The 22,868-nt window shown below is 39.5% G+C and overlaps 1 protein-coding gene across 4 annotated transcripts in view; it reads left to right on the forward strand.

The window, feature by feature from the left end:
- Positions 1-7,433: 7,433 nt before the first annotated feature.
- The window catches only part of LOC100559261 (rho GTPase-activating protein 39), a 121,646-nt gene continuing 106,211 nt past the window's right edge, over positions 7,434-22,868 (forward strand). For 3 of the 4 annotated variants that reach the window (XM_062978771.1, XM_062978772.1, XM_008109958.3), the window contains exon 1: positions 7,434-7,591. In XM_062978771.1, coding sequence (XP_062834841.1) covers positions 7,581-7,591 — 11 coding nt within the window. In that variant the 5' untranslated portion in view covers positions 7,434-7,580. The remainder of the gene's footprint in view (positions 7,592-22,868) is intronic. The other variant, XM_008109959.3, reaches the window with a different exon arrangement.

Below are 22,868 nucleotides of genomic sequence, written 5' to 3' on the forward strand. Positions count from 1 at the left end.
GCGGCGAAGCCTGCTTCTTTCGCCGCCCGGGGAGGGGAGGAGGGATCGCCTCCTTCCCTCCCCGGGCGGCGAAGCCTGCTTCTTTCGCCGCCCGGGGAGGGGAGGAGGGATCGCCTCCTTCCCTCCCCGGGCGGCGAAGCCTGCTTCTTTCGCCGCCCGGGGAGGGGAGGAGGCGATCCCTCCTCCCCTCCCCGGGCGGCGAAGCCTCCCTCTTTCCAACCCTGGCCGCGCCGCCCACGCTGCGTGGGAGGCGGGGCCAGGGCGAATAGCATGGGAGGCGGGGCCAACCCTGGCCCCGCCTTCCACCCAGCGTGCCCTGGCCCCGCCTCCCACGCAGCGCGGGAGGCGGGGCCAGGGCACGCTGGTTGGGAGGCAGGCCAGGGCGCAGGAGGCGGGGCCGGCGGGGGGCGCTTTTCAGCGCCCCCGCTTAATATTTAAATTTATCTCCGACCGGCCCTGGCGTGACATTGACAAGGCAGGCTCTTTTAGGCTCAGAGGAAGGCAATGGCAATCCCTCTTTAAACAAACCTTGTAAAGAAAACCACGTGAGAAGAGTGCTTTAAAATTGCCATAAATTGGAAACGACTTGAAGGCACATAGAAACAACTTGATTTTAAAAGCATCTAAGCAGTGACACTTAGTAAAGATGCTACACCCATATATATTATTTAAATATAAAGTATACTTGTGGTGAACTCTATTGCATGCTTATTAAATGTTCACACAAAAAACCCAACAACAACAGAGTAATTAGGCCCCTTTACACTACCATATAATCCAGTTCCAAACAGATAATCTAGGTTTTATATAGTAGTGTAGAAGGGGACTTCTGATTTATTTTAATTCCAGATTCCTTTTAATTTCCATTTACAGATATAAAGGAAAACTCTATTGCAGATTGGAACTCTGGACAATTTCTATGTCATCTTGAAACCAATTCTGGTTGCAGTGGCAGCATCTAATAATGGTTTAATTTGCCAGTAAGACAGAACTGTGATATTGATAAGCATATTTTTATGTATGTTGGCTTATACCGTGTTTCCTTGAAAATAAGACAGTGTCTTATATTAATTTTTGCTCCCAAAGATGTGCTAGGTCTTATTTTCAGGGGATGTCTTATTTTTCCATGAAGAAGAATTCACATGTATTGTTGGACAAAAAATGAACATTTATTAACCAGACAAACTCTGAATCCTATTAAGAATTTCTTGTTACTACCATTATTTCCATGTACACCTGGTATGTACATTTACCAATCCTGCATGCTCTGGTGTTTTGTTTGGCAGGCGCTGGGCATGCTAGGTCTTACTTTCGGGGGAGGCCTTATATTTAGCAATTCAGCAAAACTTCTACTAGGTCTTATTTTTTGGGGATGTCTTATTTTCGGGGAAAAAGGGTATGAACTTGATGTTCCAAATTCAAAAACCTCAGATTTATTCCAACTTTAACAGTTTTTCTCAACTTGCTTTAATGTTTCTATATTGTAAAAGGTTACTGAATTAAATTAGGATTTACCGGTAAATTAGTACTGTAATTCAATTTGTGAAAGAGGTGTGTGGTATGACGTTTTTATTGAGTTTTTAAATTCAGTATCCACAAATACATTAAAAACAATTGTATTCTTGAAAAAAGTGTTTCCAACACAAACTTGTGAATTATCTTTGACATGATCTTGGTTTTCTTGACGTTTAACTGCAATCCAGCTTTTGCACTTTCTTCTTTCACCTTGGTGATAAGGCTCCTCAGGTCTTCCTCACTTTCAGCCATCAGAGTGGTATCATCTGCATACCTAAGGTTGTTAATGTTTCTTCCAGCAATTTTAACTCTGGCCTTGGATTCCTCAAGCCCCGCATGTCGCCTACCTTACTTCAGTGAAAATGTAGACGTATGCCCGCTACCATCTTCTGTTTAGCCACAATAAGTTTTTCCTTTCCAATCTTTTGCAACGACATCTTAGCCACCACATCACCTACATACGTATGTCTGCCACTCGGATTAATTCCTTGTGCTGTTTTGATTACATTATGTCCATATCTAAAATTTCTACATTACTTCAGTGCCCAGTTCCAGATTCAGCACAGGATCCTTGCAGAGCCCTTTATGATCTTGCTTGCTGTCATCATATTCTAGTGCATACCTTCCCAAAATCTTTGTTCCTCCAGCCTCATCACATTCATATGGATTTAGATGTCCAAAAAGCAACAATATGAGATAGGGGGAAACTACTACCATTGCATTCCATTTGAGTTGCTTCTCTTTTTGTCCTTGTTCTTATACTAATTTAATTTATCTACGTAAGCCTAGTGTTGAGTTACTGGATAAAAAATAGATTCTCCATCTAGTTCCCATTACCTAAGTCTTCCTCCCAAGACCTCCTTCTGTCAAATTAAAGGAGATGCCTTGATATTGTGTCCCAGGAGTTTTAGACAGAGCAGGACAAGTGATGCTATGTCCTGAATCCTATTGAGTAATTCTGACAAGATTACACCCATTGAATCAAATGTTAGATGTTTAATCAAGAAATAGATAAAGCTAACTGATGCAGTGGGTCTTCTTTGGTTGTGACTACTAATAGGTTTCAAGTATCAATTTTGAATTTTACACAATCAGTAGAAGCATATATTGCATCTTATTGATCAGCTCATTGAAATATTAGGCCACAGTAATGTAATTTATATCACAGTGTATAGTGTAGTTTAATGTCTTACTGTATGTGCTAAAGTACCACTCAGATTGATGGCACTTTATAAATAAATCTTAACATGCCGTTTGTTTTGCATGATTCCTGCTAAAATAATTAGATAATTGGATGGTGTAGAACAGATAAAACATATTTATTATCCCAGTTAAGGGGATAAATGTACAAATAATCTTATGTGACATTTATACAAGATGGTGGAGGCTCTTTCTTTGGAGGCTTTTAAGCAGAGGCTGGATGGTCATCTATCGGGGGTGCTTTCAATGTGGTTTTCCTGCTTCTTGGCAGGGGGTTGGACTGGATGGCCCACGAGGTCTCTTCCAACTCTATGATTCTATACCAAACTAGCTGTGCCTGGCCACACGTTGCTGTGGCTTATGGGAATAATTTGTTGATCAGGTGGAATAGCAGTGAATAGCCTTGCAGCCTCAAAGCCTGGCCGTTTTCTTCTTATGCGAATCCTTGTTTGGTGAGCTGGAATACAATGGAATAGGCTTGCTGCTTGGAAGGCTGGGTACTTGCGTTCTAGGGGAATGTTTTTTTGGCTAATTTGAATTGCACTGAATAGCCTTGCTGCTTCAAAGCCTGGCCGCTTTCTATATAGGGGACAGGTTGAATAGGACAGAGTAGCCTCGTGGCTTCAAGACCTGAGGGTTTTCTATCTAGGGAAATCTTGGTTGGCCAGGTTGAATTGTACTGAATAGCCTTGCTGCTTCACAGCCTGGCCGCTTTGTACATAGGACCATCCTATGTTGAATGGGATGGAATAGCCAGGTTGAATGGGATGGAATAGCCTCATGGTTTCAAAGCCTGTGGGTTTTCTATCTAGGGGAAATCTTGGTTGGCCAGGTTGAACAGCACTGAATAGCCTTGCTGCTTGCAAGCCCGGCCGCTTTCTACCTTGTGGAATTCTTGGTTGGCCAGGTTGAATAGCAATTAATAGCCTCGGTGTGGCAAGTATGAATGCTACAATTAGCCACCTTGATTAACATTTAATGGCCTTGTATGTTTTACATGTTCCTTCCTGCCTGGAGGAATCCTTTGTTGGGAGGTCTTAGCTGGCCCTGGTTGTTTACTTTCTGGAATTTCCTGTTTTCAGAGTGTTGCTCTTTATTTACTGTCCTGAATTTTGAGATTATATTGTTCTGTATTATTATTAAACCACAGTAATTATTATATATTTATAATCTTATATTATCTGCTTAGACCTGGATTATATGAGGCCCCTTCTACACAGCTGTATAAAATCCACACTGAGGTGGATTATATGGCAGTGTGGACTCAAGATAATCCAGTTCAAAACAGATACTGCAGATTATCTGCCTTGGCATTCTGGGTTATATGGGTGTGTGTAAGGGCCTTGAGTCCACACTGTCATATAATCCAGTTCAAATCAGATAATCTGTATTTTTAGGCAGTGTGGAAGAGACCTGATTGAAGAAGCCCTGAGCTCCATTGTTGCTGAGTGGGTTGCTAGGAGATGAAGTGGGCGGGGCATACCCTTCTAACTGACATTTAGGGCGGAAAATGGCTTTTCCTGGTCCTCTAATTTAGACTTTATTGTTCTAGGGGTTTTTTTGTTTGAAAGACATAATTTGGATGACTATGTCTTTTGTGGCCAAATTTGGTGTGATTTGGTTCAGTGGTTTTGTTGTTTACTCCATAATAAAACGCACATTATATTTTTATATATATAGACAACAGTGTAACTACTTTGATGTACTGCTTAGTCTTCTAATAAGTCTATCTCTGTCCCTAGATGACCTCATAAATGCCAATGCCTTCATCTCTCTCATGAGCCCTTTTAATTATTAGAAGAGCATGTGTCCTGTTTTCAGGTTTTCTTAGTTGATGCTGTAAGCAAATAATAATAAACAGGATACTTTGTCCAAAGTATTTGCCACATTGTATGTAGCTCTAGCTAATGAGAAAAATGTTTAATAAGTACTGTTGTATACCTCAAGTATTTTTTTAACATATGGTGTCCTCAGAAGAAACTATAAAGGTTTTTTTTTTCTTGGCAACATTTGTTCAGGGGGAGTTGCCTTTGATGCCCTTTAATACTGGGAGTGTGAGTTGTGCAGTTTAGATGGTCTCCAATGTATACATTGAAGTGGCCTGTCATCCAGAAAAGATTAAATATAATAAATGTCCCAGGGCTCTGCTATTTTGACAAACATTGCTGGAATCATAGAATCACAGAGCTGGAAAAGATCACACATGACACCAATTGCAACCTGCTGCTATGCAGGAAAACTACGATCAAAACACTCTTGTTAGAATATATTTTTTAAAGTTTATCGTGACAGAATATGCTGCAAGTAGATCTGTATCTTAAAGCATTGGATCGGATCTGATCTTGGAAGTAATGTATGGTCAGCCCTGGTTAGTACTTAGATGGGAAACTACCAATTGATATAATGTGCAGAAGAAGGAACTGACCAAACCATCTTTTAATATCCCTTTCCCAAGAAAGCCCTGTGAAACAAATGGATGGATGACCTTAAGGCAAACATACACACACTGATCAATTAGCTGAAATACCTTTACTGATGCTTCAAAATGCTAAGATTTCCCCTTTCACTGAAAACTGCCACCAGGGGCTGCAATTGTATTAAATTTGAAATGAGGCCACACTTTCTAAAGGGAGATAATTAGCTGCTGAACAATTTGTTCAAGGCCATTTATGCCTTGTTAGTTTAGAAGAAGATATAAGCCAGCATTACTATCATCTGTTTTGAATTAGCGAGTTTCTGTACAATTTCCTTTTAGGCTTCCTAAAGACACTATCCTTCACGCTGTATTTGTCATTCAGGTATAAATACTTTACAGAGGTAGAAAAGAAGTTGCAGTGGGGTTGCTTAATTTCAAGTCATTTCCAGCTTGTGGATGTCTCTAAGTCACAAAGCCATAATAAAGTTCTCTTGGTAAGATACTTTCACTAGGGGGTTGTCTTTGCTTTTCTCTGGCTGAGAAATTGTGACTTGTCCAAAATATACTCAGTGGATTCCCATGACTGGGTGGTGATTTGAACCCTGGTCTCCAAGTCATAGTCCAATGCTAAGACCACACCGCCATGCTGGCTCTTTTACAAAACAAATGTTCTGATGGTTCAATGTACACAAACTTTGTTTCATGCACAAAACCATGTTTAAAATGTATACAATGTTTAAGGTGTGCATGAAACAAAATGAATGTTATGTTTCGCCTTGGATCCCATCTCTGTGATATCTCATTATATACAAATACAGATAATCCAAAATCCAAAACACGTCTGATCCAAGCATTTTGGAAAAGGGATAATCAATTTGTGCTTATTATTTATTAACTGGTCCTGGGGTGATCAGAATAAAGTTGCATAAGTATAATTTAATTGTAGATTAAACAATTACCATTTGCCTTTTACTCACAGTTTATCCACATGGATCGTAATTCTAAATTCTATTGTTGTTATTATGGTTATTATTATATTTATTTATACCTTGCTTTCTTCTTTTAATGAGATTCGAAGCAGCTCACAACATTAAATAATATGATTTAAAACTTCCAAGATGTAAATAGTAAAACATTATTAAAGATAGAACTGTTGTTATTATTATTATTATTATTATTATTACATTTATATTTATATTTATCCTGCTTTGCTCTCTTAAATAAGTCTGGAAGTGGCTCACAACATTCAAAACCCAATACAATTTAAAATCTACAAGATATAAATATTAAAATAGAATGAAAGATAGAAGTATTATTGTTGTTGTTATCATATTTATTTATAACCCAATTTCCTCTCTTGTGCCTGACTCAAAGTGTCTCAAAACATAAAAAATACAATTTAAATCCCATAAGATATGGCTTGGATTATCCAGAGGCTTGGATAAGCAAGGCTTGGATAAGTGAGATTCTACTGTAATACCATGCCATTTTTGTAGTCACTATTTTCAATATATCATGATATTTTGGTGCTAAATTCATAAATACAGTAATTACAACATAACATTACTGCGCACTGAACTACTTTTTCTGTCAAATTTGTTGTATAACATGATGTTTTGTTGCTTAATTTGTAAAATCATAACCTAATTTGATGTTTAATAGGCTTTTCCTTAATCCCTCCTTATTATCCAAGATATTCGCTTATCCAAGCTTCTGCCGGCCCGTTTAGCTTGGATAAGTGAGCCCCTACTGTATTTGGCAGGGGGTTGGACTGGATGGCCCATGAGGTCTCTTCCAACTCTACTATTCTATGATTCTATGAATTATATATTATATATTAAATGTAATATTTCTAATAATATCACAGTATATTGGTATAGTACAATATAGTAATATATAGCTAATATCGTGCTGTGCTAATAATATAATATATTGTATGTACATAAAACTTGTAAGTCGCTCTGAGTCCCCTTCGGGGTGAGAGAGGATGGGGTACAAATATAGCAAATAAATAAATAAATAATTGTTGTTGGGGATTTTTTTTTGCAATAAGACATGTGCATAGGAATTTGTTTTTTGTTTTGTTTTTTTTTATCAAATGATAATTCGGCCCCTCAACAGTCTGAGGGACCATGAACTAGCCCCCCACTTAAAAAGTTTGAGGACCCCTGCACTACAGGATCTTTGTTAAAAACTTTCTGCTATGATAGGCGTGCATTGGAGAAAAAAGTCATGGGCAGGCTCTTCTTCTCCCTCCTCTCCTCTCTCCCTGCACTTCCTCCCCCCGCGGGGCCGAGCGGGCCTTTCCCCGCCAGAGGGCCTGGGCAGCGCCGCTTTGGCTCCACACGAAGCCGGGGAGGGATCGGGTTTCACATCCTGATCCCGTCCCTCTCCCTCTCCCTCAGCCTTCCTCGCCCAGCCAGAGGAGGAGGCCCGGGAGGGAGGCGACATGGCGGAAAGGTAAGCGCCGAAGTCGGGACTCCTCAGGAGTTGGGAGGGGAATCCTGAAGAGAAAGAGCGAGAAGGGAGTCCCTTCTTGCCTTCTTTCTCTTTCCCCCCCGCTACCTGTTGAACTGGGTGAGGCTGGGGTGGGAGGAAAAAGTACCGAGGCGCCTCTTCCCGCCGCCATTCCGAGAGACAGCGAGGGAGAGAGAGGGACGTCCCGAGGAAAGTTGGCGTCTGGAGGAAGGGATCGCCAAGAGTCCCTAACTTTGGGGACAAAAGGCGGGAGGCGCCTGAGGAGGAACCATGTCCCGTCGAGGGTGTAGAACAGGCATGGGCAAACTTGGGCCCTGCCTTCAGGTGTTTTGGACTTCAACTCCCACCATTCCTAACAGCCTCAGGCCCTTTCCTTTTCCCCCTCAGCCTAGCGGTGTAGAATGAAGGTGGTTTGACTCTGAAACCCTGGGAGTTCTCTGGCATTCTCTGGCAGAGCAGGTTGGGCCAAAAGTCAGCAAGAGGTTTCAGTCTTGTCCAACAGCTTCATCACATTGAAGCAGGGAAGGGTAGAACTCAGTCTTACTCCGTTTTTAAATGAAACGAATGATTTCCCTACCTTCGTCACCTCTTGGCTCCCCACAGAGAAGGGTGTGAACATTGGGAAACTATAACTCCCAGGAGGGCTCCATTGCACAGAGCCATGGCATTTAAAGTAGGGTGCAAGGGCATTCATTCCATACTATAAATGCACCAAGAGAAGTGTATGGACCTTGGGAAACTATAACTCCCAGACGGGCTCCATTGCACAGAGCCATGGCATTTAAAGTAGGGTGCAAGGGCATTCATTCCATACTATAAATGCACCAAGAGAAGTGTATGGACCTTGGGAAACTATAACTCCCAGACGGGCTTCATTGCACAGAGCCATGCCATTTAAAGTGGGGTGCAAGGGCATTCATTCCATACTGTAAATGCACCAAGAGAAGTGTATGGACCTTGGGAAGCTATAACTCCCAGGAGGGCTCCATTGCACAGAGCCATGGCATTTAAAGTAGGGTGCAAGGGCATTCATTCCATACTGTAAATGCACCAAGAGAAGTGTATGGACCTTGGGAAGCTATAACTCCCAGGAGGGCTCCATTGCACAGAGCCATGGCATTTAAAGTAGGGTGCAAGGGCATTCATTCCATACTGTAAATGCAGCAAGAGAAGGGCATGGACCTTGGGAAACTATAACTCCCAGGACTGCACAACATGTAGACATGGCATAATAATAACAATAACAACAACAATGATAATGATAATGTGATGAGAATAGTGGCTTCCCGGATTTTAAGTGCAGCACTCAGTGGAATTTAGTAAATGTGATGAAATGTCAACTCTCCCAATTCCATAGCATTCAACTCTGGTAATTAAAGTGCTGTCAAACTGCATTTAGTCTATAGCAGGCATGGGCAAACTTGGGCCTTCCAAGTGTTTTGGACTCCAACTCCCACCATTCCTAATAGCCAATACAACCGTGTAGCTGCTATCTGCAGTTCCAGGCATCCAATAATTTCTGGGACATCTTGTTAAGTTTAGTTTCTAGTAGATTTTGAAATGCTTTATTGAATGTTTGTCTATCTACTCTATAGCGCAGGCATGGGCAAACTTGAACCCAAGTTTGTCCATGCCTGGTCTATAGTGTGGATGCACCCCTGGATGTGAGCGTGGCATAGGCATCGTGGTTGTGAGTCTTTAAAGAACACACAGTTGTTAAAATATGAGGATAGAGTTTCTTCAAAATTCAGTCATGCCATGCTTTGGTTAAAACACATCCATTTGGGATGTCACATGCCCATTATTATGCCCATTATTTCTTGCTGGGATTTTAGTTTTTCTGCTCCTAACTTCTCCACAGGCTGAAAAGATCTGATGCCTTTTGTTAGATATTCATAGAACCATAGAATAATATTTGGCTGGTTTTTCGGTGGCTTTGGGAAGCAGCTAATTCATCAGCAGGGCATCACTGGTTTCTTCAGTGTCATGGATATGGTGAGAAATGGCAAATACATGTATGCTCCTTGTGTTGTTGAAGGCTTTCATGGCCGGGATCACAGGGTTGTTGTGTGTTTTCCAGGCTGTATGGCCATGTTCCACTTCTGGAACATGGCCATACAGCCCGGAAAACACGCAACAACCCTGTATGTTCCTTGTTTGAGAGCACACTCTGGCACATAGTGGATGCCATCTATACTTGTAACAAATCCAGAATGTCTCTTTCAGAGTTGGAAGAGACCTTGTGGGCCATCTAGTCCAACCCTCTGCCAAGAAGCAGGAAAATCACAAGCACCCCTGACAGATGGCCATCCAGCCTCTGCTTAAAAGCCTCCAAAAAAGGAGCCTCCACCACACGCTGAACATTGCTGAACAGCTCTCACAGCAAGGAAGTTCTTCCTAATGTTCAGGTGGAATCTGCTTTCCTGTAGTTTGAAGCCATTGTTCCGCCTCGACCAGGGCAGCAGAAAACAAGCCTTCTCCTTCCTCCCTATGACTTCACCTGACATGTTTATACATGGCTCTCACCATGTCTCCTCTCAGCCTTCTCTTCTACAGGCTAAACATGCCCAGCTCTTTAAGCCGCTCCTCATAGGACTTGTACTTCAGATCCTTGATAATTTTAGTCGCCCTCCTCTGGACACATTCTAGCTTGTCAGCATCTCCCTTAAATTGTGTTGCCCAGAATTGGACACGGAGTGTGGTCTGACCAAGGCAGAATAGGGGGATAGCATGGCTTCCCTGGATCTAGACACTAGACTCTTATTTATGCAGGCCAAAATTCTATTGACTTTTTTAGCCGCTGCATCACATGGTTGGCTCATGTTTAACTTGTCCACGAGGACTCCAAGATCTTTTTTACACGTGCTGCTGTCAAGCCAGGCATCCCCCATTCTGTATCTTTGCATTTCATTTTTTCTGCATTGTTCATTGGTAACAATGCTTTGGAAGGCAGACAGAGTAGACATTTGCATCACCTGGGGTGCAAACCTGGGCCTTCCAGCTGTTTTGGACTTCAACTCTCACACTTCTGTAAGGAACACCATGACCAGCAACTCACTTTTGAATGCTTTGTGAGTTGCCCAAGTTCCTCTGGGAGATGGTGGTGGGGTATAAATAAAGTTTGTTTGTTTATTTATTTATTTATTTTACTTAGATTCAGAGGTTTCTCATTACATTTGCGTGACACACCAACATACTGCATCTGACACACTGAATGTGTTGTGACACAGATTGGAAAACTGATCTAAACTGTCAAATTAATGCAGTTTGACCCCACTTTGGCTGCCATAGCTCAATACTGTGGAATCCTAGGACTTGTAGTTTGGTGAGGCACCAGCACTCTTAGGCCGAGACTGCTGAACACTTTGTAAAACTACAACTCCCAGGGTTCCATAGCATTGAGCCATGGCAGTTAAAGTGATTTTTTTTTCGTGTCAGGAGCAACTGGAGTTGCTTCTGGAGTGAGAGAATTGGCCGTCTGCAAGGATGTTGCCCAGGGGACGCCCGGATGTTGTTTTTTTTTTTTTTATGTTTTTACCATCCTTGTGGGAGGCTTCTCTCATGTCCCCGCATGGAACTGGAGCTGATAGAGGGAGCTCATCCACACTCTCCCCAGGTGGGATTCGAACCTGGCAGCTTTCAGGTCAGCAACCCGACCTTCAAGTCACTTAGTCCACTACGCCATCTGGGGGCTCAGTTAAAGTGATGTCCAATTGCATTGATCCTACAGTGTATGTCTGCACAGTTTCTCCAGAACCCAGTCATGTCTTGCTTGATCAGCACATAAAGTGGGGTGTCCTCTTTTTGTCATTAAGATTTCGTTTTCTCTTTACTTAATGGGAAGAATCCTTTTTTGTTTCCATTTCCACTAAGGTTTTAGAAAATATGCACAACTTAGTGTGTGTGTATGGGGTTTATATATTTATCACCAGTAATTCTTGGCTGTATAAACTATGCCCTCGGGGATGTATCAACAAATTTAAGGCTCCATTTAATTATTTGCTTTTTGGAGGCAAAGTTACTATCAAGAAACGATTTCTTTGGGTGATCAACCAGTGGCTTTTTATGTCTTTCTTCTTGTAGTATCAGCTGCTTTTGTTTGTGCAAAAGAGTAAACAGGCAACCTGATACATTTAAATGGAATGGCTTTCTATTTTTGAAAGTGCATGTTTGTGAAGTTACGTTTCATGTTATGTAGTATAACGTAGTTCACATTCTAAATTGAATGCTCACATTACAACCATCAGACGATGGTGTAAATAAAGACGTATGCGCTTACCCATTATTACATTATCAAAGAACCCTGGAACATTTACCTTATTTGCCATAACTGTGATTTTTCTTCACATGAAACAACAGCTTTTAATGGTAAATCAGCTGATTTTTCTGTAACAGTATTATCCAGAAAGTTACCAAAATCCAACATTTTATGCCAAGTAGGATTTTTTAATAACTCAGTTCTGTTTGATGGAAGTTTCTTATTTCAAATTTAAAAAGCTTTAGAAATGATACCTCTAGAAGGGATGCAGTAATTATGGGAACACAATAAACCCTGCTGCAAGTTACGGAAAGTTGTGTATGCATTATTTGAAATTCCCTTTATATTGAAATATGGTGTAACTTTGCTGTATAAAAGCTGTAAGTGAATATTGGATAAAATATCCCAATGTGTGCTTTGTTTGAGGAAAATCCTGTAACTGACCAAATTAAATGTCATGAAAACTATTTTAATTGATTGTTGTATGTCTTTCGGGCTGTGTGGCCATGTTTCAGAAGCATTCTCTCCTGACGTTTCGCCCACATCTATGGCAGGCATCCTCAGAGGTTGTGAGGTATGGAGAAAACTAAGCAAAGAGGTTAATATATATCTGTGGAAAGTCTAGGGTGAGAGAGGTCAGTGTGAATGTTGTGTAGTTAATCACTTTAATTAGCATTGAAAAGCTTATCTGCTGTCTTCTTCCTGCCTCTGGGGCATCCTTTGTTTAGAGTCGTTAACTGCCCTTGGTTGATTCATGTCTGGAAATCCTCTGTTTTCAGAGTATTGCTTTTTATTTACTGTTCTGATTTTTGAGTTTTTTAATACTGGTAGCCAGATTTTGTTCATTTTCATGGTTTCTTCCTTTCTGTTGAAGTTGTCCACATGCTTGTGGATTTCAATGGCTTCTCTGTGTAGTCTGACATGATAGTTGTTAGAATGGTCCAGCATTTTTGTGTTCTCAAATAGTATTCTGTGTCCAGGCTGGTTCATCAAATGCTCTGCTATGGCTGATTTCTCTGGTTGAATTAGTCTGCAGTGCCTTTCATGTTCTTTGACTCTTGTTTGGGCGCTGCGTTTGGTGGTCCCTATGTAGACTTGTCCACAGCTGCATGGTATCCGGTAGACTCCTGCAGAAGAGAGAGGATCCCTCTTGTCCTTCGCTGACCGTAGCATTTGTTGGATTTTCTTCGTGGGTCTGTAGATAGTTTGTAGGTTGTGCTTCTTCATCAGCTTCCCTATGCGGTCAGTAGTTCCCTTGATGTATGGTAAGAACACCTTTCCTCTGGGTGGATCTTTGTCTTGACTCTCATGGCTTGTTCTTGGCCTTGCAGCTCTTCTGATGTCTGTGGTGGAGTATCCATTGGCCTGTAGAGCCCAGTTTAGGTGGTTGAGTTCACCTTGGAGGAGGTGAGGTTCGCAGATTCTTTGTGCACGGTCTGTCAGGGCTTTGATTGTGCTCCTTTTTTGACTTGGGTGATGGTTGGAGTTTTTATGAAGGTATCTATCTGTGTGTGTAGGTTTTCTGTAAACTGTGTGGCCCAATTGTTGATTGGGTTTGCGGATGACCAGAACATCTAGAAATGGCAGTTTTCCTTCCTTTTTTTTTTCCATGGTGAATTGGATGTTTGGGTGGATGCTGTTAAGATGGTCCAGGAACTTGCTGAGTTCTTCCTCTCCATGGCTCCAAATTGTGAAGGTGTCATCTACGTATCTGAACCAAACAGTTGGCTTTTTTGGTGCTGTTTCTAGGGCCTGTTTTTCAAAGTATTCCATATAGAAATTTGCTACTACTGGGCTGAGAGGGCTCCCCATGGCCACTCCATCCTTCTGTTCATAGAATCCAGTGTCCCACTGAAAGTAGCTAGTGGTGAGGCAATGGTGAAACAGGGCTGTGATGTCTTCTGGGAAGTTTTGTTTGATTAGTGTGAGGGTGTCAGCTACTGGGACTTTGGTAAAAAGGGACACCACATCAAAGCTGATCAGGATGTCCTTGGTGCTTAGATTGAGGTTGCTGATCTTTTCTATAAAGTGTAGAGTCCTTGATATAATGTGCAGTGAGCCCAATGTGGGTTTGTAGCTGTGTAGCCAGAAATTTTGCCAGGTTGTAAGTCGGCGATCCAATGGCACTTACAATGGGTCTGAGTGGGATGGAGTCCTTGTGGATTTTGGGGAGTCCGTAAAGCCTGGGTGGGAGGGCTTCTGATTTGCACAGCTGTTGGCGTATGTCAAAGTTACGCAGCGCCCAAACAAGAGTCAAAGAACATGAAAGGCACTGCAGACTAATTCAACCAGAGAAATCAGCCATAGCAGAGCATTTGATGAACCAGCCTGGACACAGAATACTATTTGAGAACACAAAAATGCTGGACCATTCTAACAACTATCATGTCAGACTACACAGAGAAGCCATTGAAATCCACAAGCATGTGGACAACTTCAACAGAAAGGAAGAAACCATGAAAATGAACAAAATCTGGCTACCAGTATTAAAAAACTCAAAAATCAGAACAGTAAATAAAAAGCAATACTCTGAAAACAGAGGATTTCCAGACATGAATCAACCAAGGGCAGTTAACGACTCTAAACAAAGGATGCCCCAGAGGCAGGAAGAAGACAGCAGATAAGCTTTTCAATGCTAATTAAAGTGATTAACTACACAACATTCACACTGACCTCTCTCACCCTAGACTTTCCACAGATATATATTAACCTCTTTGCTTAGTTTTCTCCATACCTCACAACCTCTGAGGATGCCTGCCATAGATGTGGGCGAAACGTCAGGAGAGAATGCTTCTGAAACATGGCCACACAGCCCGAAAGACATACAACAACCCTGTGATCCCGGCCATGAAAGCCTTCGACAACATATTTTAATTGATATTAGTAGTATGTAAGGGATATTAAGACAAAAGCACCAACAACAAAATATCTGGCCATTAATTTTAAGAGGATAAAATATATGTTAGCTATATTTTACCCAAAATCTAATATATTAGTAGAAATTGATTCTGAGTTAATTTAAATTCTAATGGCAATCTGTTTAACTACTAATTAATCTGCCTTTAATGCTGCCTTGAAAAGAGAGTAGCACTACACAAACCATTAAACAAACTTAGTTTGTTGTTCTGCTTTGAGTTGGCAGAAAGTGCCAAGCATCAGTGATTAAGCAGTGTATACCACAACACTCATTTTCCAACAAATCAGATTTCTTAGCAATTCTGACTGTTTCAGTTTTCTTTTGTTTGTTACATAATTTAATACATTTTTAGACTGTAGATTATCTTGCTATTTCACCTTTTAAATTGTTTGAAAATGTATAGCATTATTATATGCTGCCTTGACAATATCTGATACAGTCAAAGGTGTAAATATTTTGATAGAAAATAAATAATAACACATTGATGTTCAGTACCATAGTGTATACAGATTATACAAATCACATAAAAATATTCTAGTTTCATCAGGTTTCTCTCAGTCTTTGTAAAGGAGATATCTGTACTAATAGTTTGCCAGGATTCAATTTCCCCCCCACGTCTAATAGGTAATTTCAAATTAGGTATAATAATGGTTGACTGTCTTGGATTTTCAGTAATTCTTGCAACTGGGGAGTTCATATATGAAGGGGAGCAATCTCTGCAATAGGGTGAAGGGTGATTTCAATTATCAGACACCTGCTGTTTGTTTTTAGTGAAAAAATAAACATGCCTTGCTTATTTAAAAAGATGAAGTATTTTTAGTGCTGTATCATCGGAGTTTCCATACTGAGGCTAGCAAATTATTATGGTATTCTGATTATGAATTACAGAAAGTGCCAGGCATCATAAAATGTCACTTTTCCTTTTGTCAGTTCCTGTTATCATTCAAATGTCAGCTTTCTCCCAGATTTTCTGAAAGACTGTAGGTGTATATATGCTGTAGAATTAATGTAATTTTTCAGCTCTTTAACTGCCATGGCTCAGTGCAGTGTAACCCTGGGATTTGTAGTTTAGTGAGGCACTAGCATTATTTGGCAGAGAAGGCTAAAGACATTGTAAAACAACAACTCCCAGGACCCCTTAGTATTGAGCCATTGCAGTTAAAGTGGTGTCTGACTGCATTATTTTTAGAGTGTAGATCAAGTATGGGCAAACTTCGGCCCTCCAGGTGTTAGGAATTGTGGGAGTTGAAGTCCAAAACACCTGGAGGGCCGAAGTTTGCCCAATGCCTGGTGTAGATACACCCTGTAATCTTACAGCAGTTAGGCAAGTCCCCTCTCTGTATTTCTTCTGCTGGAAGGCATAAATTTAGACTGGGCTTTGGTGATTAACTGGTTGCTAGTAAAAGGTCTTTTAGTGGGCATAATCTGATAATTAGATTTTAAATACTTTTATATTAGTGCTCCTTTTAATATGTGATATTTGATTTTACCTTATAAAATAACAACTGTAATTTAGGTGTACTTTGTTTTGTCTTATACTGCAAATCAGTTAGCATGACTTATTAGCTAAAATATGACATTCAGATTAAATAAATACATAAATAAATAGATTAAATTCCTTCTGCACAGACCAAGAAATCAGTCTGTACATTTTTGAGAGTCTTCCTTCTCTGTGTTAGTAAAAAAAGAATACATGTTTCTTTCTCTTTTCTGCCCAGGAACAGGTCCAATTAATTGTGATGTAGATTTGTTCAGTCCTCTTGTAATCTAGTTTACCTTTTACTTAACAGGGGCTTTGTGGGAAATATATTCTTATTATCTGCATTCAGTTAAAATGAAAGAGATAATAAGAATTGGGAGCACATCCATATATGTGAATATTATTAGTTTATGTGAGTTCTCCCTTCAGAATGGGCTTTATCTAACAGGAACACAAGTTGAATATTTAAAACAAAACAAAATCTCTCAGTGTATCTGAGCTGATGATTTTTTTATAGTTTTATGTTAATTCCGGCTATTAAATTGTTAAATTCAAAAATCTGTCTAAATGCTGCATGCCAAAAGGTGAGATACGGTACATTTTATCTCTCAGAATGAAGGAAGAAGTCTTGCATAATCTGAGCAAAATATTAGAGATGTTTTAAAAATAAACAAAAAGGTCAAGCCGTTTCTGCCATTCCGTTCTGAATTGATAGCCAAACAAATATAATCTTGTATGCATCTTGGATTTATTCCATGAGTCTGCACTAATACATTCTGTTTTACTAAATCCTAATCTCTCTGTTGTCAGTAGTCTTTATATGTTATTATAAACATTGCTTGTTCTTTAATCTGGTCTGTATGCAGTCATGTGGAGTTTACAACTTGCCCACCTGTGCAGATCAGCAAATTGGGGGATTAAAGAGCCTCTTTGTCCAACAAAAGGAACAAATGGACCGTATTGTAAATATTTCTGAACACTCTCTAAGAGCAACAGGAGAAACAGTATTTATAGCTCAAGACTTTAAGGGAACTATTTCGACATTAGGCAATTCTTTATGTATCTACTAAGAGATAAATGTCCCTTTACCTAATTAAGGTTTATTTCCAATTAAATGTAAATAGGACAGTGGTTTAAGTGTTGCAGGTTTCTAAAGTTTATAATTAGTTTTCTGATCTTCCAAAAGTATGTAATATTTTTCAATTAGCTCTTCAGAATCAACAGAAGTAGCAAAACACCATAAAATTATTGCAAAAAATATTTTGTAATATCTTAAATCCTAGATTTATTGTCTAGAACTGACTTGGCTCTCTTTTTTCTAAATACTCAAATTGTAAGAAAGCCCCATTGAGTGTGGTTGACTTTAGTCCTCAGTAGGCATGTTTAGGGTAACTCTACATATTTATTTATTGAAAGTTTATTTTTATGAATTTAAATATCAGCTCAGGCTTATATTGTGGTTGCAGGTGGTATTGTTCCCATTTTATTTTTTTTGTCCTATATATCAGTTTGAATATTATGATAGGAAATCTGTGGCAAAAAAACGCAGGTATTGAAAACATACTTGTTACGGTTGAATTTAGATGTCTGTACTTATTCTACTATATTTTTAGAATTCTGTTAAAGAGTTATAAACTTTAATTTTAAAAGGAGAGAAGGATTTAATTGTGTCCCTATTTTTAGAGACTGCAAGTCTTTGGCAGAGAAAGCTAAAGAATCAGACCTTGTAAAATGGCAAGTCCTATAATAATTATTATAAAAGTGTTATGTGATTGTGGTTGGTCTTTGAATTTTTAGGCTTTCTATATTTGAATCAAATTATTTTTAAAGTAAAAATTGCACTTATGGGAAGGTAGGGCAAAAACCTAATTTTAAAAAGCTGATGACATTTATTTTTATGTATATTCCGCCTTTCTCTCAAACTGAGATCCAAGGCGGCTTCTTTCTTTTCCCAAAGAGTGGGACACAGTACAATAGGGTGTGCAATTAAAATATTGGAAAAGTTCCCTTTTTAGATTACAACTTCCATTATTGTTCTTACTGGCTTTCATCACAAAGATTAACTTTTTCCAGTTCTGAGGGTAACCTAAAATAAATGATGATTCACAAAGCCCCAGATAATTTGGTGCCATTTAGGACTTCATGATTCTCAGCCAAAGCCCCGTTCATGTCTCACCAGACAATTTTCTCTGCAGTAACAGCTCAGCTGACAAGCCTCTTCCCTGTACCATTGATCCTTTAAATCTGAAGAAGTTCCTTTTGTATTCAGCTTTCATGTTCAAATGGTATGTTTTTAAAACTACTTTGAAGATTTTTTTCAGAATGTTTTTAAATAATTTTTTTGTTTGATGTTTTAAGCAATGTTTTATTAGTTGTGTATTTCTCCAGTTCATGGCAGACTGAGAGGTGACAAAAACCTTAAATGTGTTTATTTTGAAATTTTGAAACAAACACGTAAGTTCTTTTAAAAGCACAGCAGACTATATATACCTTCCTGAAAGTGAGTAGCTCCACAGCAAAAGAAAGCTATAAATATTGTGAACATAATCCTAAAAGATTCTAGTCAAAAAAACCACCAACCGGATCATCAGTGCCAGAAAATAATTTTCAGGAACTTCTTTACATATCTGTGTATTTCAGCATATTTACATGGGAATCTCTCATCAAAATCGGTAAGAAGTATGATCTGAATGAATATATATTAAAGATGAGATATAAATTAATACATTATATCTTACATTATAATAAATTAATCTTCAGTTAAAATAAATGTGGTATTGGCTGTTTATATAAACATATTAATGCAGCTGAACTACTTTTTGTGGCAGGAAAGCAATTGCACATGTTGTTAGATTGCAATTTCTAACATATATCACAATTGGCTGTATGAGATAGGGCTGTTGAGAGTTGAAATTCAACAAGATCTAAAGTGCCATATGTTTCCTGACTTATTGGAGTATTCGAGTGATAGAGTAGTATTGTTGGATATCACTTTCTGTATAATCTTTCATCCCTCTCATGCTTGATTTGAATTAATATACAATGTTCCCTTGTGTCAGACCCCAGGCAGCTGGGCACCAAGAACCATACACGGAAGCCAATCTCTATCTAATATCTTTATTAAGGAAATATATAAAAGCAATAAAAACAAGTGAAGAATATAGTTCAGAAGCAGACCTTTCAAATGAAGTCAAATATAGTCCAAAATTGTATTGTCCAATAAATGATATTAGAGTTCAAAGTTCTTTATCCAATACCGAAACACACACTATTGCCAAGCAATAGTGTGGGGAAATGTCAGAGTCTTAGAGGTCCAAGGAAGCTTGACAACAAGGCTGGAAATAGACTTGGTTCTTTGACAAGGTCCGTGACTAGAAACAAGGCAAACAGTGAATCTTGGAACAAGGTCCGTGGATAACAACAAAGCAAGGCAGTACTTGAATTCTTGATCCGGGAAGCAAGGAACTGGGGTTACGAAGTCCACACACGATCTCACTCCTGAAGCAGCTCTGTTGACTCCGCAAAGAATCTCCCGCGTCAAACACCTATATTGGGTCTCGTTTTCCCGCCAACAATCTCTTTCCCTAGAGAACGAGAAGCGAAACCCAACTCTGTCCAGATGCAAGACTCCTTAGAATTTCCCAAGGGAAGCAGGCCTAATCAGCCTGTTGTTTGGCAGCGATCCGTAAACTCCTGCGATTTGCTTCTCTGACTCCTCTGTCTCTAGAGTAAGATTCCCTCCTGGGAAACGGAGGCGAGGAATGCCCAAGGTCTGTTTTACTGAATTCTTGAGGACAAACATCAACATCCGGCAGGTGAAAGGACTCCGGTTCTTGTTGAACCGGCGAAAACCCCATGTTTTCATCTTCATCTGCCACGATAGCACTAGGAACAGGACTACAAGGCCCATGAGGCATCACACCTTGCGACTTTGCCGTTCACTTTTCGCTCCCTTGCTGTTCTGCAGGTTTTCAATAAATATTAATGTAACCATTTATTGTGGTATTTTTTCTGTTTTGCGGGTTTTTGAGGTGTGTAAAGGGTTTTGGAAGGGGGAAAGGGAGAAATTCAGGGAAGGGGGGCAGGTAGGGAAGGGTTGGAAATAAAAAAAGGGTTATTTAGTTTCCGTTTTTCTCTGCTGGTGTACTGTATATTGTAACTGCTAAAATAAAGTACAAATATTAAAATAATATATAAATATTAAAATAAATATTGTGTCCCTACTTCACGGATTTTCACTTATTGCGGGTGGTCCTGGAACGTAACCCCCACAATAAGTGAGAGAACACTGTATGTCAAAGTCCTAAGGATAATTTTTGCTTAGATATAATTAAATCACTCCTGTCTTGGCACTACCTTTCCATGATGGTGGGATTGGGTTCACTTGTGAAGTAAAACATATGCCCACTGTAGCAGTATTGCAGTTTTACTGATGGGGTTGCTCATGTCAGAAAGCCTTTTGCTGAAGAACCAAATTAAATCTACCTAACAGCTCAAAGACAACAGTAATGGTACCATGGCTAACATTTGTTAGTACTGCACAGTAAACCTGTTCTGAGGGTCACACCATAAAAACCATTTGAGGAGATAATCCAAGGTGAAACAATAAAATGAGACTTCCAGATCTGAAGCCCCTCAGTAAGCCATTGAGGCAGAGCAGAGGACAATTACTAGTCACACTGTAGCAGATGATACAAACCAAAAGAACTTCCAGCTGATGCCATGCTCAGAGGTGAAAGGAACATCAATCATTTAAGCTATACAAGTGATACCATACCAATAGCAGAAAATAGCAAAGACTTGGAACAATTACTAAAGATAGTTAAGAAAGTCAGTACAGAGACAAATTTACAGTTGAATTGAAAAAGTTCAAGATTTTCCATACCTTGGCATAGTAATCAGAATGGTAATTGCAGTCAAGAAATCAGAAGACTAGGACTTAGGAGGGCACATATGAAAGAACCAGCCAAGATTCTGAAGTGTAAATATGTCACTGAATACCAAAGTTAGAATTATTCATGCTATTGTATTGGCCATTTCTCTGTATGGTTGTGAACGTTATCTCAATGATAGTGTAGAAGGAGAATAGGAAGAAAATGAATTTATTTGAAAGCCTTCATTATACAATATCTTAAGCTGAAAGTCCTTTGGGTAGATAGACAATAAATATTTGAAATACCTTCACTGTCAACACATTTAATTCAGTGAGCCCCCCCCCCCCCAAAATGTTAAATGTAATTGAAGATTTGGAAAGTTAATATGTGTTATTTTAATAAGTATTCCTCTGTGGCCCCATCCTCTTCCTTCATGTATTCCCTTGTGATCTCTGTGCTTTAGCTTTTTCCTGATTCCCAGTTATCTATGATTAGAACCTATATACCCTTTTCCAAATGCTTCATTTAGTCTTAAATCTTTGTTGCCTTGCTGCAACAGCTTCTTGTTCTAACGTGCAATCTAGATGAAAATCCCTTTAGGCAGTCTGAGCTGCCAGTAATGTCACTTTCTAAAATATAGATTAAAACTAGGGTAAACATGGGAATCTAGTTTAATCTACATTGATGAAAAAAATGAGCCGTATATTAAAACTGTCTGCTTGACGGTGGGTGCTGCAGCCAGGTTATCTGGAGCTGGGGCAGAGAAGTGCCTTTACATCAGGCCTTTGTTTCCCCCACAGAATTGGGACTATGCTGTTTTCTGAGGAACGTCTAAGTATCTGATGCTAAATAGCTGTTTCTCCTATCTTGACTCTTGCTTTTAAAATTTGCTGTTGGTCTCTGGAAATATTGTTAGGTTTGTCTGATACAGGTGCTTTAACCTGCAACATTGGTGCCTCACCAGTGTGTGTTCCATATTACAGTAGAGGCTCACTTATCCAATGTTCTGGATTATCCAACGCATTTTTGTAGTCAATGTATTTAATGCATTGTGATATTTTGGTGCTAAATTCGTAAATACAGTAATTACTACATAGCATTAATGTGTAATGAACTACTTTTTCTGTCAAATTTGTTGTATAACATGATGTTTTGGTGCTTAATTTGTAAAATCATAACCTATTTTGATGTTTAATAGGCTTTTTTTAATCTCTCCTTATTATCCAACATATTTGCTTATCCAACCTTCTGCCGGCCCGTTTATGTTGGATAAGTCAGACTCTACTGTATTTGTGTTTGTTAAGTATTGTACATCTGTTATAATTAATTCTGGGGGGTTTCCCCACTGGTGTTATGGATTCAATGCTATGGATTGGCATTCTAGGTAAGAAAAAGGTGGAGCAGATGCACAGGATTTTTCCCGCACCACAAGATTCAGAGTACGATGTCAGTGTACCCACTGCTCTGTTGGTGCTTCTCTTGAATACCAGGTCTATAATGAAACAACTACTTTCTGTGTCCTGGTTGTGGATGTGTGTAGCGTTCAGATGTATATTGTGGAAACTGAGTTGATGACTTTGGCAGAGTTTACTTCTTCCAGCTTTGTTCAGTGCAGAACCAACCTAGATTGGAGGGCTGGGGGAAAATGGGAAGTTACCATCATTCATAACAACTCCATCTTCCTTAACAAATTTATCAAGAAAACTCCATGATAGATTCACCTTAGGGAA

The sequence above is a fragment of the Anolis carolinensis genome, chromosome 4, assembly GCF_035594765.1.
Source record: "Anolis carolinensis isolate JA03-04 chromosome 4, rAnoCar3.1.pri, whole genome shotgun sequence".
Classification (NCBI taxonomy): Eukaryota; Metazoa; Chordata; class Lepidosauria; order Squamata; family Dactyloidae; genus Anolis; species Anolis carolinensis.